We start from the raw sequence: 14,793 nt of genomic DNA on the forward strand, positions 1-14,793 counted from the left end.
AAAAAAATGACTTCAACATCTCTTTCAGTTTGGGATTTGGCCAAAAGGTACGTTGGCAAACGCTTACTAAACTGAGAGGAGATGGGCCTTTAAGAACCTCCCGGAGACTCCTTGGCTGGGAGACGCTTTGGCTGGGGCTGGCGAGACGCTCGGCGCAGGGCGGCGGGAGGGCTGCGCGGCGCGCACCTTCCAGCACTTTCCTACGCCACGGAACCAGGCCAACCTGTTCCCACCGCCGCCTCCCGCCTCCTCGCCGCCCAATGAGGGCGAGGCCCACGCCACGCGCCCTCTTCCCGGGCGCCTAGGCCAGGCTGGGAGCGCGCCGAGGCTGCGCCGGCCCCGACATCCGTCGGCTGGCGGCCGGGGCGGGGGTCCGAGGGCCAGGAGGCCGCGTTCCATCGGGGTTTCTAAGTGAAGGGCAGGAAAACAACCGGTCGGTCTGGGCGGGGCCGGGAGGGCGGAGCGAGGGCGGAGCGAGGGCGGAGGGCACATTGCCTCATCCTGTACATTTTACTGGAAACGGGGCGCATCCGGAGGAGGGGCCGGGAGGCTACCCCGACGCCGCCAATGGCCCGGCCGGGCGCGGGGGAGGCTGGCAAGGCGGTGGCCTCTTTTCTCCGCCCCTGGCCTCGAAGGCCGGTTAAATAGTCGGGCAGCCCGGGGCCACGCCCGTGCCCGCGCAGTCCTCCAGCCGATAAGTCCGCGAACCCATCACGGCCACAGCCGCAGTCGGGAGGCAGCCGCGCGCAGCGAACCGGTGGCGCAGGTGTCTGGGGTTCCCGAGCACCGATCCCGGGAGTATGATCGTGGACAAGCTGCTGGACGACAGCCGCGGCGGAGAGGGGTTGCTGGACGCGGCCGGCGACTGCCGCCTTATGACCAGCCCACTCAACCTGGCCTACTTCTACGGCGCGTCGCCACCCGCCGCCGCCCCCGGCGCCTGCGACGCCGGCTGCTCGTCGTCTGGGCCCTCGGCGCCCGGCTCGCCCGGCTCCGACTCGTCCGACTTCTCTTCTGCCTCGTCCGTGTCCTCCTGCGGGGCGGTAGAGTCCCGGCCGAGAGGCGGCGCCCGTGCCGAGCGGCTGCAAGGTACCCACCGGCCCCGGCGGGGCGGCCCCAGGACCCCTGTTTGCGGGCGGCCCACCCGCGGGGAGGGGGGGTCTGGGCCGCCCAGAAGCGAAGTACCTTGGCCAGGTGTTAGGTGGCCTCGGCGCCTGCTTTAGAGGAGGTACATAATCACACTGGCCGTTATTATTAGGCCACTACTGGATGCCTTGCCCCGTGCTGGGCGTTGAATATCACTCGATGCCCTTTGACCGTCTGTGAAATCTGGGCGCCTTCTAGCTGTCCTGGTAACTTGAAACACAGAGCTCTGACTTCGGGTGGGGGGAATGGACCACGTTGGGTTTTCTCTTTTTTTTTAAAAAAAACTTTTCTTAAGGTATAATTCACATGCTATGGCGAGATTTTGGATCTGATGTAGGTGTACCTTTTTCTTGTGGCTGTTTTAGTGAAAGGCTGTAGCCGGCGATAAGGGTTTGGGTACTGGGTTGAAGGTCGTGATTTATTTCTTTCTAAGTACGTATTTGTGGAAATTTTCAGTAAAAGGACTTTATAAAGAAAAGAAACCGATATTATTAAGATGTAAGGTGAAGCTGGACTGAAAACCGGTTTATACCTTGAGTCTGTGATTTTCCGAAGTCTGCCCAGAATTTCTTCGGTTTTTGTTTTGTGTGCTTTAGAATGGTTGAACCGTCTGTAGCAGAGAAAGGCGTAACGTTTCCGTTCTGCGGCTGTGAATTGTTAGCTTCTTTTCTTAATGAACGGAGTTGCATAATTTGGGGGAAAACAGGATGTCGCTGTAGGTGAACCAAAGAACGTCTAGATAATCTCAAATTTTGGAAAATCTATTCAGCATGATTTTAAAGAGCGTTCTCTTTCAGGTATTCCCCACGGCTGGCCACTCGTGTTTTTTGCTTGTGTTTTAGTTTAAAATGTGATTTGTCATTTTTATTTAAAAAAGTGATTTAAGCCACTCGGTTGTATAACATGCTCCCTGTATGTTAAGTGTGTAGCAAATGCCAAAGTTGTGTGTGTATTTAGACCCTTTTTCTCCTCCACATTTGGCCTTCATCTGGCTGAAACTATTTTGTTAGTTCTTTGGTTTACCATAGGGGATTTCTGAAACTGAATTTTTCTCCCTGTGACGCTGAGTTATTAACTACTGTCATTCCAGAGAAATGCCGTGTTAGATTCTGGCAAGATATTCTTAGACTTAAACATAAAACTAACTAGTGTTTAGTTTGTTCTATCATTGAGTTGTTTCTCTCATGTATTTGATTATATATATGTGTGTGTATATATCTATATATTTAAAATTATGCCTTGTTTTTTGTCCCATCTTATTTTTTTCCATTCTCAATGGGGTTGCTGAATTATTCATTTCCTGACTCTTTGTGTGTTTACTTTGTGTTCAGCTCATCCCAAGAGGTTGTGACATAGTAGTGGTCAGAGTAGAATGCTGTACTCATGTACTGCATTCTTTTTTTTTTTTTTTTTTTGTGGTACGCGGGCCTCTCACTGTTGTGGCCTCTCCCATTGCGGAGCACAGGCTCCGGACGCGCAGACTCAGCGGCCATGGCTCATGGGCCCAGCTGCTCCGTGGCATGTGGGATCCTCCCAGACCGGGGCACGAACCCGTGTACCCTGCATCGGCAGGCGGACTCTCAACCACTGCACCACCAGGGAAGCCCTCATGTACTGCATTTTAAAGTGTATTTTAAAGCTTAAATATGAAATGAGATTATTTCCTTTCTACTTAGAAGGCCTATGTGATCAAAAACAGTTGGTGAGGGGAAATCCTGTGTGCATATGTGGAAATGCGTTTAAGCTCAGTGAATTTAGGTAGCTTTCTTGGCGTAGCTGAACAAAGGGAAATAATAAACTGAGACATTGTTAAATGTTAGGCTTTGGTACATTGAGATCTTTGGGAGAAGTTTGTTTTGTACCTTCTTAGGTGAGTGGAATTGATAGACTTTAAAATTTCTATGTGGACATAAAGCCTTTGGTTTGAAAAGCTAAAAATTCATCATTTATTCCTTGCTCCCCCAAGGTTTTTCAAAAGTCTAGAATAATTACAGATTTATGAGAGTCAGGGTGGCAAAATCTGTGATCCTGTCTCATGCGTGGATAGGGCTGAGAGACAGAGAATTAATTTGGGTTTATCTCTCGGCTCTGGGGTTCCCTGAAACAATATTTTTATGAGCTTTAATTCATTAGGCTTCCTGGTGGGGAAAGGTATGAGGCAAGCGAGTTGAAGAGGCTTTGCGGTCTGTTAGTTGGGAACTTTATCACGTTGGATAGCTTTTGAGATTATTAATATTCATGTCTGTGAAGACACTTAATTGGGATATGTTTTGTTTTGTTTTGTTTTTTGAACAGTTGAGCCCCATATGGGGGTTGGAAGGCAGCAGAGAGGACCCTTTCAAGGTGTTCGCGTGAAGAACTCGGTGAAGGAACTCCTGTTGCACATCCGAAGTCATAAACAGAAGGCTTCCGGACAAGCCGTCGATGATTTTAAGGTGGCACCTAATTTATTTGTTTTGGGTTGGGGGATAGGGAGGTTAGCCTGTCAGTGTTATTACTCTCTGCTAACCTAGGTTGGGCAAGTCTTTTGTAGACCACGAAGTCCATAGTACAGAGAACATATTTGTCCTGCTGTCTGCTATATTGCTGTCACTTGGCCCACTGCTAGGTGCTTGGCAGGTGTACAAGAGAAATTTAATGAATAAATAAATGAAGGCAAGTTGGGGGCAAGGAAATTAATGTGGTTCAGTTAAAATGGAACATTTTGACTAGAAAGGGAAAACTCAAGTGGCCTTATTAATTTTATCTTAACCTGAGTTGAACTAAGGTGAAAGTGCAAATGGGGGAAGTTGCAAGATAGGATGGAAATTAACATAGAAAATAAATATTGCTAGAATAGCTATGTCAAAGGTTTATGGTGAACTGTAAAGAGGGGTAGAGATAAGTCTGTTTGTTGATGTATGTTAATCAGGAAACCATTTATCACACACTAAATTGGAAACTTTTTTTCCTTATAGACACAAGGTGTGAACAGAGAGCAATTCACAGGTAAGAGTTACCTCTATTTATAATATCATGGGGGCTGTAGGGTAAAACAGTGTAGTGTAATTATGGGTAAAAATTTGTGAAATAAAATTATCACAGATTCCATATTCCTTTCTTGGGTATAGAATTGAAGAACACAGTATCATATAGTGGGAAAAGGAAAGGCCCTGATTTATCATCTGATGGACCAGCTTGCAAAAGACCAGCTTTGTTACATACCCAGTTTTTGGTACGTATCTCACTATTTTCCTCTGAATACCCATTGGAAATTATTCCTGGAATAATTTTGGAAGGAAGTGCGCAACTTATTTTTTCTCCCTTTCCAGACGCCACCTCAAACACCCACACCCGCGGAAAGCATGGAAGATGTCCATCACAATGAATCCAAACAGGACAGCAGTGCTGATCTGCTTCAGAGCATTATCAACATTAAGAATGAATGCAGCCTGGTTTCCCTGAACACTGTCCAAGTTAGCTGGATGCGCCCTGGGGTCCCTCCAAGCTCCCCCCACGAGCAGTGTCAGGACTTCCACGGAGGGCAGGTCTTCTCTCCGCCTCAGAAATACCAACCCTTCCAAGTCAGCAGCTCCCCACACGTGATGGATCAGGCTTCCATGTACCAGTATTCTTCACAGAACCAGAACGTGCAGCAGCTGCCGCCACAGCACTACACCCACAACCCAGCTCTGGAATACAGTCCTTATTCCAGGACTTCCCAGTCCCCCAGCTATGAACCAAACATCTTTGATGGTCAAGAACCACAGTTCTGCCTGAACCAAAGTTTTGCATCCCTTCTAAGTGGTCCCAGGGAATCTGAGAATATTGCTGTTCCCCCACAGACTGCCCCCAGCGTTCAGCAGCAAAATGATGCCCACGTGCAGGACTTCAACATGATGTCACACAGTGCCTGTGAGGCCCTGGCGAGGCATGATGCAGGCTCTGCCCCTTTAAACACACCACTGCCCTTCCCGAACATCGTCGGAAATCCAATGAACACCACACAGTTAGGGAAGTCATTTTTTCAGTGGCAAGTAGAGCAGGAAGAAAGCAAATTGGCACATATCTCCCAAGACCAGTTTCTTTCAAAGGATGCAGATGGTGACACGTGAGTATGTCCCTTTATCTCATTGAGCTGATTTGGTAAGCCATGCTTGCTGGACATAGTGGGCAGAGAATTTCTCTAAGGGATGCCAGCTTAGATCTGAGTAAGTGATTGGCTAAACAAGATGACTAGTGGGGTAGAATGATAGCTCATATTTCAAGCAAGAGTTTTCCTTTCTTTTTTTTTCTGGCTGAACAAATTACCTGTTCTAAATTAATAAAAATGTACATGTCTTTGAATAATTGGTTTTGAAAGATTAGCATAGATTGTGTCTGTAGAGCAAAATCAGATCATGGTTAGTTGGTCATGATCAACTGTGAGTTGATTTGTAGATTGAATACTGATCTGTCCTGACATCTTTGTGGTGTTGGGCAAGTTGTTTTTGTTTTTGTATTTGTTTTTGTTTTTTGCGGTACGCGGGCCTCTCACTGTTGTGGCCTCTCCCGTTGCGGAGCACAGGCTCTGACCATGCAGGCTCAGCGGCCATGGCTCACGGGCCCAGCCGCTCTGCGGCATGTGGGATCTTCCCGGACCGGGGCACGACCCTGGGTCCCCTGCATCGGCAGGCGGACTCTCAACCACTGCGCCACCAGGGAAGCCCTGGGCAAGTTGTTTAACCTCTCTATGCCTCAGTTTCTGGGCATGTAAAATGATAATACCTCCCTCAGTGGGTTTTTATGAACATTAAGAATAATGGATTTAAAGCAATCAGCATGGTGCCTGGCATACTTATTTTTTCTGGTAACCTAATTCATCTTGTTGCAACTCAGATGTATTGTCAGCATAGCAGAAAAGACAAATTATGCTCTGTACTGTTTGATTTGAGTACACCAACATATCAAGAAAGGGGCTGAAGGAAGAATTTTTTTAAAAAAAGGATGAACTTAGTGAAATAAATAATTCACTTCTTTTCTTTTCCTTTTGTTTTTCCCCAGGTTCCTCCATATTGCTGTTGCCCAGGGGAGAAGGGCACTTTCCTATGTCCTTGCAAGAAAGATGAATGCGCTTCACATGCTGGATATTAAAGAGCACAATGGACAGGTGAGGATCTTGACAGAGGGAAATGGCAAAGTGTGGTCATGGGGACAAGATGACGGCCGGTCTCATATTTATGTGTAGATCATTTCAGAGTTCCAGACCAAGAGAGTTTAGTTAATATTAACTTCTGGATGTTGACTCTTTGTCACTGCCAACCTTGAAGTTATTAACTTTAACTTTGTAGTTATTTGACCAAAGACTAACTGGGTATAATAAAGCTGCACCCTAAGCTTATTTTAGTTTCCTTGTGTTACAGTATCTTATTGCTTATTAACAGGATTTATCCTCTCTATGTGGGGTTTTCTCCCCTCAGTCTCAGTTTAGGTTCATATTCTTTGTTACTATAGTGTTATGGGTTTTAAAAAATATTTTTTTCCTCTGAATGTCCACAGAGTGCCTTTCAGGTGGCAGTGGCTGCCAATCAGCACCTCATCGTGCAGGATCTGGTGAACCTCGGGGCCCAGGTGAATACGACTGACTGCTGGGGAAGAACCCCCCTGCATGTTTGTGCTGAGAAGGGCCACTCCCAGGTGCTTCAGGTAAGAGGCAGCGAGCCAGGCTCCCATTACCATAGGGCTAAAGGGGTACAGCTTGGATATTAGGAGTTGGATGTAGATTGCCTGTTGCAATGCTCTCTTTTGAGTTGACTTACTCCTTTCTTGGAACACTAGTAGATAAATATTTGTGTAGTTTGTCTTTTGCTGATAGATGTCTGTTTTTAAATTCTGCAGGCAATTCAGAAGGGAGCAGCGGGGAGCAATCAGTTTGTGGATCTGGAGTCAACTAACTATGATGGTAAGTGATTGATGCATTATTGGGTGAAGAAACGTTCAGAGAGAGGGGCCCATTAATTCTAAGGGTATTAAGTTCAATACCAATAAGGAAGGGAGGTAATTAAAGCTAAAATATTCTATAGATAAAATTAGCACTAAGACCCAATGGAGGGATTACTCAGATTACCTTACTAGTTCTTGTGGAGCCCATATGTAGGTCATGTGAGAGGCCACCCTCAAGGTTTGTAATTATAGAACAACTAAAAGAATTGATGGGATGCTTGACCACTGCTTTCTTATGCTTTTTTCTAGGCCTGACCCCTCTACACTGTGCAGTTGTGGCCCACAATGCTGTGGTTCACGAACTCCAGAGAAATCAACAGCCCCATTCACCTGAAGTTCAGGAGCTTTTGCTGAAGAATAAGAGTCTAGTTGATACAATTAAGTGTCTGATTCAAATGGGAGCCGCAGTGGAAGCTAAGGTAAAATTCACAGAAGAGTTTGGAAATGGGATGTGGGAGAGACGTGGTTATAGCCGAAGACCTTCTTCCCAAGTGTAGATGAAACCTTCTCCCCCTTTTTATTTTATTTCTGCCATCTTTTTAAATTAAGGGAGTAGCAATGTATGGATAGTTAAGCTTAGATTTTAAAAGATCACCTCATCTGCTTTCTTGATTTGCTTTTAATCTATGGATTATTATTCAAAAGATCATTTAGCTGTGAAACGAATGTCTTTATTTGAAAGGAAAAGAAAACGCTTGAAATTGATATTTTCATTTTGCTTCCATTGTTATACACAGATACTAAAGGTAGTGCATTTTGTAAGGGTTTCTTCATTGTTGTTGGATCTGGACTTAATCTTCTGTTTTTTAAACTGGAAAATATTTTATTATCTTTAAATTTGAGGTTTATTTGCTGAGTATTTGCTGTGTACAAGGCTGAGGTACTGAGTTAGGGGCGCTAGGGGAAAATACCTAAATCATAAGCCACTTGGGTCCTTGGGAAGCTTACTGTCTAGTAGAAATGGTGACAGATATAGCTAATTTTAAGTCTACAGGGTGGCCACCAAGTCTGGAAACATAGGCGAATACACAGTAAATGATTTCTTATATTACAGCACATGATAAAACAGCATAGTCTATGTTTCTATATTTTATGGCCACCCGGTATACAAGGGTAGATGTGATAAAAGGGAATTAGGAGGAATGAGAGATTCCATGGAGCTTGGGTTGCAGTAAGGGTTTGTGGAGAAGGGGGCACTCCGAGTGAGTCTCCAAGGGTGAACCAGACATATGAGAGACTGGGTGAGAAGCATATCCAGGGCATGGTTTCTGGATGTTCATTTTTTTCCCCCTCTTGCCTTTGACAAGGATCGTAAAAGTGGCCGCACAGCCCTGCATTTGGCAGCTGAAGAAGCAAATCTGGAACTCATTCGCCTCTTTTTGGAACTGCCCAGTTGCCTGTCTTTTGTGAATGCAAAGGTACTTTTAGAAGTGTTCAAGAACTGCACAAGATTTGGAATAACCTTCTTTATACCTTCTTCAAGCTTTTGAGCTGCTTTCATGAAAGTCTCCCTTCCTGATGGGTGTCGTTTTGTCTCTTTGTCTTTAGGCTTACAATGGAAACACCGCCCTCCATGTTGCTGCCAGCCTGCAATATCGGGTGACACAGTTGGATGCAGTCCGCCTGTTGATGAGGAAGGGAGCAGACCCAAGTACTCGGAACTTGGAGAATGAACAGCCAGTACATTTGGTTCCTGATGGCCCTGTGGGAGAACAGGTGAGGGCCACAGAAGGGGGAAGAAATACTTTGAGGCATTGTTCCGAAACATAAGGGGCAGGGGCCAGCTGGCACTCTCCAGGTGGGCTTTATCAACATCTGTGTCTCAACAGTGGTCACTGTAGCCCTTTAGAGTCAGTTGCTTTGTCTCCAAAGGAAAAGTAAGAAATTTGAGGGTTTATGCATGGACCCCAAATGGTCAGAAGTCAGGTAGTCTTTCTTTTTCTTCCAAGACACAAACTTGGGTTTGGGCTAAGTCAGAATGGTTTGACATTTGGAAGTTGATGAAAGAGGAGTAACCAAGGTTCCTGCACACACTAAAGAAAGAGAATCTTAGTTTTGTGAGTAAGTGATGATCTGTCAAATATTGTGCATATTAAATGAGTCAGTATTTATAGAGTATTCAGAATAGTCCCAGGCACATAGTGGGTGCTGCTCAGTAAACATTAGCTGTTAACAATGATTTCTGTCTACTAACTGATCCTAAATAAAAAATGGGAAGGTTATTTATATAATTTAGAACCTAGAAATATTTTATACTTTAAATAAAATTATGCTTTTCTCATCATATGGTTCTACTGGATTGGCCAGAAAGTTCGTTCAGTTTTCGCTGTAAGCTGTTACGAAAAAGTTGAATGAACTTTTTGGCCAACCCAATATATTATATTTGGGGATTGAACAGTTTCATATGACTAAACTTTTCTTGATAACAAGAACTGACTCTTTTTAAGAACTTATATATTTTTAATTTATTTTTTTAAGCAGCAGGTTCTTATTATCCATTTTATGTTATCCATTTTATGTTTTATGTTATCCATTTTATGCTTATTAGTGTATATATGTCAATCCCGATCTCCTAATTCATCCCACCACCACCAACCCCCCCCAGCCAGTTTCCCCCTTGGTGTCCGTACGTTTGGAAGAACTTAAAATATTTTTGATGAAACTCTTTTCCTGGAGGAAACGAGATTGTGGCTGTGGGTTGTTACATACTTTAATAATCACAAAATAAAATATATGGAATGCAATTTAGCCTTGCCTTTGATTTACAGCCCTCGCTATGACCATAATATTATAGTAACTCATATTTGTGGAGCTCTTTATAGCTTAAAATGAATCACTTGATGATTTGTAGAGTTTTCCTGTATATTATACCACTTAATAGTTAGGAAAACTTTGCAGGGTGAAGGTTCACCTGGCAAGACTGAGCCTCAGAGTGGGTCCAGCCATAGGGACCATCATTAAATAGTAAATGGCAGAGTCCTAAGCGCACTGTTCACTTCTGGTTTGCTGTTTGTGGTGTGCAGTCATAGAGTGATGTTCTCAGGGAGTATTGAGCATGGAGAGCTGCTTGACTCTTTGCTAAATGTTCTTGGATTACTCTCCTTCCTGCTTTTGTATTTTTTGTGTCTCTGTGTGTGGAGGGAGGGTCTTTTCCTTTGCTTTTATTGTCAGACCATGGTCATTGTGTCTCCTAGCAGCTGTCAATTTCATCCCCTACTCCAGTCTTCTTTCTTCTAATTTTTTGCTTCTTATCTGCTGTGGGCTGAGAGACAGATCATAAAATTTGTCAGGCTGGGGTATAAAATCAATTACTAGACTCTGAATGAGCCTGGGGGTTTCCTGTGATCCATATAGTCATGCACAGATGCTTTAATTCTTGGATGTCACAGCTATCTTGACTCGAAGGGCATTATAATTTACTTGTGTGTGTAATGTGGGCTCTCGGTTCTTGGTTGAGGCTGACATCAAGGTAGGTGAGATATTATAATAACCATGATTACTGCATTATATTAAATGTTCTCACAAATAACAGGAGTAAAGATTAGGAAAAGAATATAGGTCTTAGTTAAACTTTTGGAGATTTTCAACCTCAGATTATTTTTTTATTTTTTTGCCGTACGCGGGGCTCTCACTGTTGTGGCCTCTCCGTTGTGGAGCACAGGCTCCGGACGCGCAGGCTCAGTGGCCATGGCTCACGGGCCTAGCCGCTCCGCGGCATGTGGGATCTTCCCGGACCGGGGCACGAACCCGTGTCCCCTGCATCTGCATCGGCAGGTGGACTCTCAACCACTGCGCCACCAGGGAAGCCCGGCCTCAGATAATTTTTAATGGAGATGCTTTACTTTCTTGTACTCAAAAATCATTATAGCAGGTCTGTAGTAAACTTTAAAAGGAGTTGTAGTATTTTTATTTGTCCCCTTAAAATCTTGACACATACTGTTGCATATTTCTTCATATACTTACTTACAAAGAAACTGAAGGAGATGTGGTACTTTGATCGTAGAAAAAAAAAAACCCTTACAAATCCTATTGGTTTCCTTTCCAGATCCGACGTATCCTGAAGGGAAAGTCCATTCAGCAGAGAGCTCCACCGTATTAGCTCCATTGGCTGGGAGCCTGGTCAGCAATACTCACTGTCAGTTAGGCAGTCCTAATGTATCTGTACATAGACCATTTGCTCTGTATTGGCAAATGTAAGTTGTTTCTATGAAACAAACATATTTAGTTCACTATTATATAGTGGGTTATGTTAAAAGAAAAGAAGAAAAATATCTAATTCCTCTTGGCAGATTTTAATATTTCATACCCAGGTATCTGGGATCTAGACATCTGAATTTAATCTGAGTGGTAAAATTGACTTCAATTTAACAGTAGCTTTTGGGTAGGAGAAGGCTTTGATTTGTGGCATAAGGCATTGCTTATGTAGCTATTGCCAGTTTAAAAGGAGGTGAATTGTAAACTTTTTCTTTAAAGAAAAATGAAAGCATTTGGAAGTTAAAAAAAAAATCTGGACGTAGTGTTGAGGCTTCGTTTGGCCTGATGCAGTACCTGATAGTTATTGGTGTTGGAAAGTCTCTAGTCGTTGTACTAGACGGAGGGTACCATGGTTAAAGTTTGATCTTTGCAAACTGTATATAATTGTTATTTTTGTCTTTTAAAATATTTATACAAATATTTGTACATTGGTCATTAACATGGCCACATTTGAAATGTGTAAATCAATAAACTAGAAAAGAACAAGTGGATTTTCACTATTTTTAAAAATCATATGCATTCAGAGGAGCTGTGTAATCACCATCTCTGTAGATGAAACAGATGGAGAGTTGTTCCTTTAGTGGCTGGCAGAGCTCTGTTTGAATTGTAAATATGCTTTGAGATGAGATACATTATTTGTAGGGAACTGCATGCTGTTAAAGAGAACACCTTTTCATGACTCACTTTCTAGAGTTTATGATTTACTTGCTCTGTTGGAATGTTTGTTTTACCTTTATAAGAACAACAAAAAGTCAATATTGAAACATGTTTTACTGGTTTTCTGTTGTCAAATAATGATAACGTACCATGATGTTTCATATTACCATTCAGAAAAAAAATGCCTAATTTTTTAGTAACTTTAATTCTAATAATATTATTTTGCTTATTTCTGGCATACCCCGAGGAATGTATTTGGCTTTGATTGTACATTAATTCTTTGTAATAAATTTGATTCATGAAAAACCCTTCTTTATTTCTTTTCTTTAAAAAAATTTTTTTAACATCTTTATTGGAGTATAATTGCTTTACAATGGTGTGTTAATTTCTGCTTTATAACAAAGTGAATCAGTTATACATATACATATGTTCCCATATCTCTTCCCTCTTGTGTCTCCCTCCCACCCTCCCTATCCCACCCCTATAGATGGTCACAAACCACTGAGCTGATCTCCCTGTGCTATGTGGCTGCTTCCCACTAGCTATCTATTTTACGTTTGGTAGTGTATATATGACCATGCCACTCTCTCACTTTGTCACAGCTTACCCTTCCCCCTCCCCATATCCTCAAGTCCATTCTCTAGTAGGTCTGTGTCTTTATTCCCATCTTGACCCTAGGTTCTTCACGATCATTTTTTTTTTTTTTTTAGATTCCATATATATGTGTTAGCATACGTTATTTGTTTTTCTCTTTCTGACTTACTTCACTCTGTATGACAGACTCTAGGTCCATCCACGTCACTACAAATAACTCAATTTCATTACTTTTTATGGCAGAGTAATATTCCATTGTATATATGTGCCACATCTTCTTTATCCATTCATCCGTTGATGGACACTTAGGTTGCTTCCATGTCCTGGCTCTTGTAAATAGAGCTGCAATGAACATTTTGGTACATGACTCTTTTTGAATTATGGTTTTCTCAGGGTATATGCCCAGTAGTGGGATTGCTGGGTCATATGGTAGTTCTATTTTTAGTTTTTTAAGGAACCTCCATACTGTTCTCCATAGTGGCTATACCAATTCACATTCCCACCAGCAGTGCAAGAGTGTTCCCTTTTCTTCACAACCTCTCCAGCATTTATTGTTTCTAGATTTTTTTTTTTAACATCTTTATTGGGGTATAATTGCTTTACAATGGTGTGTTACTTTCTGCTTTATAACAAAGTGAATCACCCATACATATACATATATTCCCATATCTCCTCCCTCCTGCATCTCCCTCCCTCCCACCCTCCCTATCCCACCCCTCCAGGTGGTCACAAAGCACCGAGCTGATATCCCTGTGCTATGCGGCTGCTTCCCACTAGCTATCTACCTTACGTTTGGTAGTGTATATATGTCCATGACTCTCTCTCGCTTTGTCACAGCTCACCCTTCTCCCTCCCCATATCCTCAGGTCCGTTCTCCAGTAGGTCTGTGTCTTTATTCCTATCTTACCGCTAGGTTCTTCATGACATTTTTTTTCTTAAATTCCATATATATGTGTTAGCATACGGTATTTGTCTTTCTCTTTCTGACTTACTTCACTCTGTATGAGACTTTAGGTCTATCCACCTCATTACAAATAACTCAATTTCGTTTCTATTTATGGCTGAGTAATATTTCATTGTATATATGTGCCACATCTTCTTTATCCATTTATTGTTTCTAGATTTTTTGATGATGGCCATTCTGACTGGTGTGAGATGATATTTCATTGTAGTTTTGACTTGCATTTCTCTAATGATTAATGATGTTGAGCATTCTTTCATGTGTTTGTTGGCAGTCTATATCTTCTTTGGAGAAATGTCTATTTAGGTCTTCTGCCCATTTTTGGATTGGGTTGTTTGTTTCTTTGTTATTGAGGTGCATGAGCTGCTTGTAAATTTTGGAGATTAATCCTTTGTCAGTTACTTCATTTGAAAATATTTTCTCCCATTCTGAGGTTGTCTTTTGGTCTTGTTTATGGTTTCCTTTGCTGTGAAAAAGATTTAAGTTTCATTTAGTCCCATTTGTTTACTTTTGTTTTTATTTCCATTTCTCTAGGAGGTGGGTCAAAAAGGATCTTGCTGTGATTTATGTCATAGAGTGTTCTGCCTATGTTTTCCTCTAAGAGTTTGATAGTGTCTGGCCTTACATTTAGGTCTTTAATCCATTTTGAGTTTATTTTTGTGTATGGTGTTAGGGAGTGTTCTAATTTCATACTTTTACATGTACCTGTCCAGTTTCCCCAGCACCACTTATTGAAGAGGCTGTCTTTTCTCCACTGTATATTCTTGCCTCCTTTATCAAAGATAAGGTGACCATATGTGTGTGGGTTTATCTCTGGGGTTTCTTTCCTGTTCCATTGATCTATATTTATGTTTTTGTGCCAGTACTATACTGTCTTGATTACTGTAGCTTTGTAGTATAGTCTGAAGACAGGGAGCCTGATACCTCCAGCTCCATTTTTCGTTCTCAAGCTTGCTTTGGCTATTCGGGGTTTTTGTGTTTCCATACAAATTGTGAAATTTGTTGTTCTAGTTCTGTGAAAAATGCCCTTGGTAGTTTGATAGGGATTTCATTGAATCTGTAGATTGCTTTGGGTAGTAGAGTCATTTTCACAATGTTGATTCTTCCAATCCAAGAATATGGTATATGTTTCCCATCTATCTGTATCATCTTTAATTTCTTTCATCAGTGTCTTATAATTTTCTGCATACAGGTCTTTTGTCTCCTTAGGTAGGTTTATT

General features: G+C 42.6%; 1 protein-coding gene across 2 annotated transcripts; it reads left to right on the forward strand.

The window, feature by feature from the left end:
* The first annotated feature begins 522 nt into the window (after positions 1 to 522).
* Positions 523 to 12,272, forward strand: NFKBIZ (NFKB inhibitor zeta). Of its 2 annotated transcripts, none has more exons than XM_030861080.2 (12): positions 523 to 1,089; positions 3,442 to 3,581; positions 4,104 to 4,134; positions 4,257 to 4,360; positions 4,458 to 5,236; positions 6,169 to 6,274; positions 6,664 to 6,810; positions 7,003 to 7,066; positions 7,357 to 7,526; positions 8,415 to 8,525; positions 8,656 to 8,823; positions 11,153 to 12,272. In XM_030861080.2, the coding sequence occupies exons 1-12, from the start codon at positions 801 to 803 to the stop codon at positions 11,204 to 11,206; spliced, it is 2,163 nt and encodes a 720-aa protein (XP_030716940.1). In that variant the 5' UTR covers positions 523 to 800; the 3' UTR covers positions 11,207 to 12,272. The 2 variants fall into 2 exon arrangements, with proteins under 2 accessions (XP_030716940.1, XP_060154010.1); XM_060298027.1 differs by lacking the exon at positions 523 to 1,089 and adding an exon at positions 1,249 to 1,352.
* The last annotated feature ends 2,521 nt before the right edge of the window (positions 12,273 to 14,793 follow it).

Source organism: Globicephala melas, chromosome 4 (assembly GCF_963455315.2).
Source record: "Globicephala melas chromosome 4, mGloMel1.2, whole genome shotgun sequence".
NCBI lineage: Eukaryota > Metazoa > Chordata > Mammalia > Artiodactyla > Delphinidae > Globicephala > Globicephala melas.